General features: G+C 43.7%; 1 protein-coding gene across 1 annotated transcript; it reads right to left on the bottom strand.

The window, feature by feature from the left end:
- Positions 1-3,211: 3,211 nt before the first annotated feature.
- ZNF397 (zinc finger protein 397) lies at positions 3,212-8,199 on the bottom strand. Its single transcript, XM_007455201.1, has 4 exons — positions 7,997-8,199; positions 7,348-7,843; positions 6,933-7,074; positions 3,212-4,281 (listed from the first exon to the last, which is right to left on the bottom strand). Exons 2-4 carry the CDS (start codon positions 7,753-7,755, stop codon positions 3,233-3,235), a joined length of 1,599 nt encoding a protein of 532 aa, XP_007455263.1. The 5' UTR covers positions 7,756-7,843; positions 7,997-8,199; the 3' UTR covers positions 3,212-3,232.
- Between the last annotated feature and the right edge of the window lie 1,685 nt (positions 8,200-9,884).

The following is a 9,884-nucleotide window of genomic DNA, read 5'->3' as shown; positions in this document are numbered from 1 at the left end:
CGGGCCTCTCACTGCTGCGGCCTTTCCCGTTGCGGAGCACAGGCTCCGGACGCGCAGGCTCAGCGGCCATGGCTCACGGGCCCAGCCGCTCCGTGGCATGTGGGATCCTCCTGGACCGTGGCACGAACCCGTGTCCCCTGCATCGGCAGGCGGACTCTCAACCACTGCGCCACCAGGGAAGCCCTACTTCAGCTCTCTTAAACTGAGGGTCCAGAGTTGTTAGGTGACTTGCTTATGGCTGCAGAACTCACGGAGAAGCACTAATGAGAACAGAAGTCTTCACTTCAAGGCTACTGCTTTTCTCAACTATAATCACTTTCATGCAAATAACTTATATTTGCACAGAGGTTTATAACTTGCACTTTTTTTTTGTACACTAGTCAGATGAGTACATCTGCCATTGTCATTTACCAGTTAGGAAGTCACAGATCAGTTAACGAGTTAGCTAACTGCTTAGGACTTGGAAGGCACAAAGATGCCATAGAAAGCACATGCTTTTCTTGATAATTTCTCAGCTATCCTGGGCTTCCATTCCCTTTAAACCTTTTTTTCTCTAACTTTAGAAATTTTAGATATTTATTGTAGAAAAAATTGGAAGACACAAACACACAAAAAAATTAAATCTCCTATAATCTTATTACTCAGATATAACCAGTATAGCATTGAGATCATATATATTTCCAATATTTTTAATGCATAAATATATTTTTACACAAATCGTATTGTACATATCATCTTATATTTTTACTTAAGATATGAACGTTTTCTTATTTAATATTAATCAACATCACTTTTAACAGCTTTTAAGACTTTGTATACATTCATGATGGTTTCTGAAGCATACATTTCCAGGTAGAATTTTAAAGTCAAAAGGCAATGTTTAAGGCTTCTGGTATTGATTGCCACAGACAGCATCTATTCACATCTCACCAGCAGCATTAGAGCCCCAATTTCCCTGAATCTTTGTTAAGTTTTATGAGGGAAAAAAAGCGCCACCTCAACTCTTGCTTTAATATACATTTTTAATTCTAGCAAGGCTAATATTTACTGTCCATTGGCATTTATTCTTTTGTGATTTGCCTATTTAAGTACTACTTTTTTCTACTGGGACTTTTTCATGGGGAGATAGTAGAGAGAAGTGGCTCCCCAGACGCGTTCTGGATTCCTACTGCCTGGGTTTAAAGTCTGAGCTCAGCACTTTGTAGCTACATGACCTTGAGTAAGCCATGACCTCAAGCCTTCATTTCTTCATCTGCAAAATATGGGCTGAGAAGTAATACATATACACAAAGCCCTTTGCAAGTACGTATTATGTTTCTTACCAATATATGTAAGAACCCTCTATATAAAGAATATTTGCCTTTTGTAATATATGTTGTATCAATTCCTACTTAACATTTGTTCTGCCCTTTTCAGTTTGATTGGATCTTCCTCTGTGGAAAAGGAATATGAGTTGAATAGCTTTACCACGCTATTTTATTATTTAACCTAGCCCTTTCTTTTCTCACATTCTCTCTCCAAGCATGGGCATCTAGTCCTCCTGCCATTCTTACTGGTTAGTACATGCTCATGCCCCAATAGAAGCATTACTTCTCTATTTATCCTCATGAAAACTCTTCCTACGTGCAGGACTCCAGATTCCCAAAGGCTTGAATTTTTGGTAAGGTGTGTTGTAACTCTGACCTATTAGGTATTTTAAATGACATGTCTTTCTGTTGCTAACCTATACACCTTTCTGCATTGCACTGAGAAGCACCAGTCTAGGGATCCTTTTCCTGCTGGGTCCCTCAGAAGAGGGCAGTCTCTCTGGATGGACCCTGACTGTTACTGTTATTTCCCTTTAGCATAGTCTTTAACAAAATTCAGAAGACTGTGAAATACTGCTGATATGACAAAACTGAACACATGTGAGGCGCCTGGAGAGTAACAGACCCAGCAATGAAGTTTTTAGTGCCTGAGCCTAGGGGTGTGCACTAGGAACTGTGGGAGTACAGACCCAGAAACAAATGATATGGCAGCCGTAGCGGCTTCCGACCCGGAGCATGTGGAGTTAGGAGGAAGCCGACAGCAGCGCTGGTCACGTCTTAAGAACCAAAGGAGTCCTTATGTCTGCGAGGGTGAGATCTGGAACTCTAAGACTCTTTTAACTTCTAAACTGGGCTCTTTCTGGCCCCCTGCCCTCACCCACATGGAAGGCCTAGCCTCCAGGTTGGACAAGGAAACTACGTTTTAACCCTTACCCTGGGGTCATACAAACCAAGACAAAGCTCCTCACCACCCCATGCTCCAAGGACTCCAGGTTTTGTCTATTAACAAATTTCTCCACTGGCTCATGTTTCACTATAGGCACTATAGTAAACAGAGATTCTGGCCACATGCATGCTTTTCCTACAGACAGGAATCCACTTCAAAAGGAACTCAAAAGGAATACTCCAGGCAAAATGGCCTTTTCCTTTCCTCAGATGTGCCAGACTTTCTTCCTGGCCAGCCTACCTTCCTGGCCACTCATCCTTCAGATAATTTTTCTCAGAAGCCTTCCCTGATCCAAGGTTGGGCCAGGTACTCCTTAACACCACACAGCTCTGATGGTACCACAGTGTCACTGCCTGTTTGTGTTGTCCGTGAAACTGAAGGTATGGTCTGATTTTCCACTGTGTCCCTAGTGCCTAGCACAAAGCAGCCACTCAAAAAATAACTGCTGGATAACTTAATTTGTATTTCCTTTTCACTATCTCACTTCTGGTCTGCCGTGGGCTCAGTAAGTCATCGATGAAACTGTTTCCCCATATCTTGCTGCCCTGCCACTGTTCTTAACTGGTCAGTAAAATTTTTGCATTCCTGAGACAAAATGTCCCTCATACTCTCCACACCATCCTCCAAATCTGGCCCACTGACAATTAGATGCAGTGACAAGAGTTGCTGTGCCCTTTGTGACATTCTCATGGAAAATGATGTTTCAATGTTATAGTCCCATCTTTCGCAGTTCCTGAGTGTTCTTACTGGTAAGAGAAAGGTGGAAGCAATGATTCTTCTGCCTGCTCTTCTAATTAGTCACAGGAAAAGCTTTCAGGGGACAATGTGCATGAGCACGGGCAAGTGCTGTATAAAGTCAGATTGATTCGAGACCTAGTACTGTACAACCACCTGCATGGAGTCTTACTCCAAAGTAAATTAAACCCTTTTTGACTACCAAAGATAGAAGCCTGACTGAAGTATTTACAGTATTCATAAGTCACTTTACAGTGTGGACTCTCTGATGGCGCATGAGGACTGATCTGTGCCTGAAAGCCTTCCCACATTCACTACATATGTAAGCCTCATCCCCAGAGTGGATTCTCTGATGTTGAACAAGGGCTGAGCTCCTTTTGAAGGTTTTGCCGCATTCATTACACTGATAAGGTTCCTCTCCACTGTGAATTCTCTGGTGTCTGATGAGGTTTGAGCTCAGACTGAAGGCTTTTCCACACTCACTACATTCATAGGGTTTCTCTCCACTATGTATTCTCTGATGGGTTATCAGCTCTGAGCTCTGCCTGAAAGCTTTTCCACACTCATTACATTCATAAGGTCTTTCTCCTGTATGAATTCGCTGGTGTCTAATAAGCTTTGAGCTTTGGCTAAAGGTTTTCCCACACTCATTACACTCGTAGGGTTTCTCACCAGTGTGAATTCTTTGATGGATAATGAGATATGAACTTTGACTGAATGCTTTGCCACATTCATTACATTTACAAGCTTTCTCACCAGTATGGATTTTCCGATGTCTAATGAGGGCTGAGCTCTGGTTGAAGGCCTTCCCACATTCACTACATTCATATGCTTTCTCACCACTATGAATTCTCTGATGAATAATAAGATAGGACCTCAAACTAAAGGCCTTCCCACACTGGCTACATTTGTACGGCTTTTCTCCAGTATGGATCCTCTGATGTTGTGTTAGAGCAGAATGCTGTTTGAAGCTGTGCCCGCATACATCACACCTGTAAGGTCTCTCTTCTGTAGGAACTTTCTGATACGTTATAGAGTTTGTATTTAGAATCAAGCTTCTCTGGGGCTCAGGATGGTCTTTGTTTCCTAGAGATTTGTATGTGAAGATTACTTGACTAAAACTGCCCCCTTGGGAAGGGGATCTTCTTAATTTCTCCCCTGTAGCACTTCCTTGCTGCCACTCTGAACTGCTTTCATGTTCACTAATTCCTCCAAATGAAGGCTCCTGCGGAAGTCTTTGCGATTTCTCTCCTGAAATGTCCTTCTTTGTTGCTGATCCATTGTTCTCACAATCTGAAATGATAACAGCAAAAAACCAACTTTTTATTTCTCCACTTGCAATACTCCCTTTCTATGTGAGAGAAAATAGATGCTTCTACTTACAAAGATAAAGCCATGTGCATGTATCTTTTCTTTAACTGGTCAAAATAGGGTCCCTCCTCCTTTCTAATACTAAGGCCTACATCTACAGTTTGAAATTTATCCTTTCCTGGTTCCTCTGAGACTTCAGTTGATCAGTTACCCACTATTCCTTTCCTATTGTTTTCAATCTCTTTCTCTGCTGACTCCTGTTTGTCAGCATTTAAATAAATTCAAGTCTTTCTCATCTTTTTAAATCAAGCTCCTTGCCTACACATCTCCCTCATGCAACATCACTCCCACTGAAAAAAAACCTTCAAACGGTTGTCTGTACTCGTTCCCATTCTGTAATCTGGTTTCTGCCATACCTGTGCACCTCCCACCCCCCAAACTACTCTCATCAAAATCAACTTCATAGCTGCTAAATCCAATGGCTTCTTTCTGGATCTTGCTTAGTTGGCCTCTCTGTAGCATTGACACTGGGGACCACATCTTCCTTCCAGAGCCATTCTCTTCCAAATACATTAGCCTGATTTCTGTGGCTGTTCCTTCTTAGATTCAAGGTCAATCACTCGAACACGAGTTCCGCAGGGTTCTGTTCTGAGATCTCATATATCCTCACTCCACCAACTCTCTATGTCCTAAGCTTCAATCACTACTTATGTTATAAGCTAATATCTCCCCAGATCCCCAATTCTATCCCAGTTCTATGAAGCTCTAGACTCTCGTATCCAATGCTAATTGGCCATATTACTTGTAAATATTTGACAAGCACCAAAATGTCCCAAACTAAACACATCATCATATGTATTTTTTTCCCTTATGTTTTCCCACTTATAAGAATAGCACCGCCATTAACCAAGTTGTTGAAGACTGAAAACTGAGTATCACCCTCAACTCCTCTCCCACATGCTCCACGTTTAACAATGACTGCAATTCAAGTTAATGCAGAAGAACAGGAGTCAGCCGTGATCTTTCCCACCTCTCACCACAATACATCTTGATTTATTCACTGTGGCCACTTGGATTACAACTGTCTCTAACCAGACTCTACTCTTGCCTTCCTCAAATCCATTCCCGCTCTGCAACTGAGTCCTAAAACACAAATCTGATGTCACTCACTCATCTAAAACACTTCAACTGTTCCCCACTGTACTGTACAAACAAATGAGGATGACAGGCACGTTTTCACAACCTGTGTGCCAGTTTCGTCTCTAGTTCCCCTCTAACCAGCTCTCCCTTAGGAGTTCTCTCTTCAAGTTAAATTGAACTACCTGCAATTCCCGGAATGGATTGTAATCTCTCACCTTCAGGATTTTGTGGACTTTGCTCATGTGATACTGTAATGTGGGAAATATAGATTTGGCCTCATCCCCAGTTCCTGGCACAGAGCTTTTAAAACCCCTGAAAATTTCCTCTGTGGTAGAGATGAGAAGGTGCTGGAGGTTATGCTAATGAGTTGACTCTTGGAGGGCAGGGGGGCTGGTTGATTAGAGTGTTAGAACTTTTGGACCCATCCTCTGACCTCCAGGGAGAGGGGCTGGAGACTGAGTTAATCAATCACCAGTGGCCAATGATTTAATTAACAAAACCTCCATAAAAACCTTAAACAAAGGGGTTCAGAGAGCTTCAGGGATGGTGAATGCACCTAGGAGAGTGGTGAACCCCAAACTCCAGAGAGACAGAAGCTCCTGTGCTCAGGACCCTTCTGGACCTTGTGCTATGGACCTCTTCATCTGGCTGTTCATTTCTGTCCTTTATGATGAACAGGTAATGGTAAGTAAGGTGTTTCCCTGAGTCCTGTGAGCCATTATAGCAAATTATGAAACCTGAGGAGGGGGTGTGGAAGCATCAATTTGCAGCCAAATTGGACAAAAGTGTGGATAATCTGGGGACTCATTACATGCAACTGGCATGTGATGTGGGAGGCAGTCTCTTGGGACTGAAACCTTAACCTGTGGGGTCTGCACTGGTTCTGGGTGGTTAGTGTCAAAATTGCTTAATGGGAGGGAAGACCCCACATATGCAGTGTCAGAAATGTTGTGAGCAGAGAAACAGTTTTTCCCTTTAGCTCGGGAATCTCCTCCTCTCACCTAACTACCTGGCTTTCTTCTACTCAGAGTTCAAGTCCAAGCTTAGATGTCTCTCCCTCCAGGAAGTACACCTTGGACCTCTAAGGTTGAGTTAGGGTGGGTGCCTTTATATGTGCCCCCATATACATTAATTATTCTGTAATTTACTACCCTATACTGTATTGTAATTGCCTTTTTGCTTGTCCACCACCCCATCTAGGCTTGAAAGTTCTTTCAGGATAGAGACCCAGTGCCTACCACAATACAGACGTGTATTAGCACCTTATTAAGTCATGAAATGAAGGAATAAGTGGATAAATGATGGGGAAACTGACACAAGGAGGGCTGACTGCAATTCATCAGGATTGCTGAATACAAAGGTGCTCAAGAGTGAGCACCTCCACTCTAGAATAATAAACGTGAGGCTCACATGGGGCATGCTGTAAAATATCATTCTCTACCCTCAAGACCAGAGGCCTGATAACAATTCCCAGATGAGTTTCTATTTCTTACCACTTCTGGGGGAAAGGCAAGGTTCCCAGGGTTTCAGCTGTGTCTTTAAAGGCTGGAGTTCAATGTTTGTTAACTCCTGGGATGCTCCAAGACATGTCAAATCCGTCCATGACACTGCTGGTCCCTGTGGACTAGCTGGGACCTGAAATCAGTAAAATTTGTGAGAAAATTTCTTTGTGAGAAAATCCCTAAGGAAAATGCTTAGTAAAAATCTCCAAGAGGTCACTGAAGACATCTCCACGGATGACAGATAGGAACAAAAGAACTGTTTAAGGACAGAGACAGGTATGGCCCTGGTAGTCACTTCAGGGTTATGGTTCAGTAGAGACAAATTCTCTCCCCATTCTTATAGTGCCGCCACATGCTCCAGGAAGTAGATTCCTTTTCCCAAAACATCACATCTCCCTGTTCTCACCTGCTGCCCTGGATCATCAAATTCCCTCTCCAAATCCTCCAACAGAGTCACAGCTTCCTCGCCACTTTTTGGACTGTGTTGCTGAACCCAGATCTGCAGCTCCTCAGGCAGGATGCTCAGGAACTGCTCCAGCACCAGCAGCTCCAGGATCTGCTCCTTCGTGTGCAACTCTGGCCTTAGCCACTGACAGCAAAGCTCCTGGAGTCGGCCCAGAGCCTCCCGGGGCCCAGGTGTCTCCTGGTAGCAAAACTTTCTGAACTGCTGGCGAAACAATTCCTGGCAGGATCGGGTACTTCCATTCTGCTTAAGTTTCTGACCCCAAGAAAGGCTTTCTTCTACTTTCACTAGTATTAGCTCTTGTTCCTGAGAATTCTGAGGTACCGGGGTTGAAACTGCTCTGGATTCCATAGCCGTTCTGGGCTGAAACAGCTTAGCAAAAAGCTCACTACAACTGGGTCCTCTACTTCAGAGTTGCTTTTGAGTAATCTCTTCTTTCCTGAAGGATATAAAAGCACTGTTAACTTACAGCAATGAAAAAAACCTCTAAGAGCTTACAATAATAAAGATCAGTCATTGGAGTAATATATGGAAAGGGATCAGGTTTGAGACTGTAACTAATAATCAAATGACAAAACTAAAAATCACTCACCTCATTCAACGTCTCTCATTTTGTAGAATTCCTACCACACTTCTGCTATGAGAAATTATTTTAGAGGCAAAAGAATGCAATACTAACATGAATCACATATTGAGGAATTTCCTTTTCAATTCTCTTTCAATCCTGTTTGTATCAAGCAGAATAGTCTGTCTTTAACACCTTCTGAAGATGTTACTTACAGAATTCCCTTTTAAATAAACTATAGGCCTCAGACTTCCATGGGTAACAGTATCTAGCTAGGATTTGATATGCTGATTGTTAAACATTTATTTTTAGTTACCTTTAACCTATGGCACATAATGGAGCCTTTCATTTAGGTAGTAATAAAACATTTTAAAAAATCCATATTAAACATGAGTTGATTTAAATAAAAACATTGTTGGACGTTTGCCATTTGATTAAATTTAGTATTTAATGCGCTTCTTCAACAAACACTGAGGCACTTATTATGGGCTCTGTCCCGAGCCAGGTATTAAGATACAAAGGTTTTTGCTCGTGAATAAATGAGTCTACCTAGGAATTAACCAAGAAGTATTTGTTAAATGCTTACCATGTGCGCAAATGTCAGATATTATAGAGACACAAAAGCAAAAACGTTAATCTCAACTCTCAAAATCTTAGAAGATAGGGGAGTAAACATTTTAAAAAGTGAAATATGGCAACAAATAATTGTTTTTAATTTTGTAATATACAGACCGATCATGATCTGATCTTTGGATGTGAGAATATTGATAGAAGGGTGTACCCCTGAATTAGCAAGACAGATCAGTACATCTGAACACTAACACTACAGTTAACTTTAGAGAACAGAATATTTAGCCTACAAATCCGTGGTTTATTAACCAGCCCTAACGCACTAGCCTTTCTATTTTTATATCCCGGTTCAATCGCAGCATCTGCGAAATCACGGCGGTGGGTGAATAACTGCCCTTTCCGCTGGAAAGCAGGGGCAGTGCTGGTCTCCAATGCGTCCCCAGGACACTCGGAGACGCCGCCCGGACAAGGTGCCGAGGCCCGGAGATGGGCAGGCCGAGGAGCGGGGCTCCTCCATCCAGCGCCCACCGCCCCGGCCCCGCGCCCTCCCCACCCCCGCTCCGCCTCAGGGCCCGTGTCCCTCACCGCGAAACTCCGGAGCCGCCAGGGCACGAGCCGCGGACCTGCAGCTGCGAGCCACAAAGACCGGAAGTGCGCGCTCGCGGCCTTCCGCTCGCGCGCCCCCCGCCCCGAACCTCCATTCGCACCGCCCCGTGCTCACAGTCAGCCAATCAGAGCGTGGCTCCGGCCCTCCCACCGCCTTCCCGGGGTGGCTGCAGGCCCCGCGGAGCGTCGACGCCAGGCTTAGGATCCTCTAGAGGCGGGTATCTTAGGGGGACGTCGCCCTCCCCTAGGACACTGCTCCACGCCTCGGCCACCTCCTACCCTGGCTTTCTTCCTCCTGATTTGTGTCGTGTCATTTTCCTGTAATTCCTGTGCATTTCCCGTACTGCCGACAGAAGTAAACCCGTGGATGGACGGGCTGAACAAAAAATAACAACCATTTATATTCCTTTTCCCTCTGCGTATCGTTTGAGCCTTCCAACTGCTCTGTGCGATAGCTATTTATGCCCATTTTACAGCCATAGGATCTGCCCAAAGTCAGGCAACGTGTGACCAGAGAGCCGAAGTCGCCGTAGTTCAAGGACATTCTGGGGTCCCAGACATTGCGCCTCTAATGCAGGACTTTTCCATATTTCACTGGAACTTAGCTGGCTTAAGTTTTAGGGTTTAAATTTTTCTTTGGTTATTCAGTAGATTAAAAAATGATGCCTCATGTTGTTTTAACTTGCATTTATTTTAAATTAGCTTGAGATAAAGTATTTTCCTCACATGTTTATTGACC

This window comes from Lipotes vexillifer, unplaced genomic scaffold (assembly GCF_000442215.2).
Source record: "Lipotes vexillifer unplaced genomic scaffold, Lipotes_vexillifer_v1.1 scaffold90, whole genome shotgun sequence".
In the NCBI taxonomy this organism is placed as follows: Eukaryota; Metazoa; Chordata; class Mammalia; order Artiodactyla; family Lipotidae; genus Lipotes; species Lipotes vexillifer.
Note: the sequence above shows the minus strand (reverse complement) of the source record. Positions and strands in the feature narration are given on the sequence as shown.

Coding starts and splice junctions, on each gene's coding strand:
- ZNF397 (XM_007455201.1), bottom strand. CDS start 7,755: ATGGAATCCAGAGCAGTTTCAACCCCGGTACCTCAGAATTCTCAGGAA. Junction 7,075..7,347: donor TTGATGATCCAGGGCAGCAG/GTGAGAACAGGG, acceptor TACTGATTTCAG/GTCCCAGCTAGTCCACAGGG. Junction 4,282..6,932: donor TTGCCTTTCCCCCAGAAGTG/GTAAGAAATAGA, acceptor TTATCATTTCAG/ATTGTGAGAACAATGGATCA.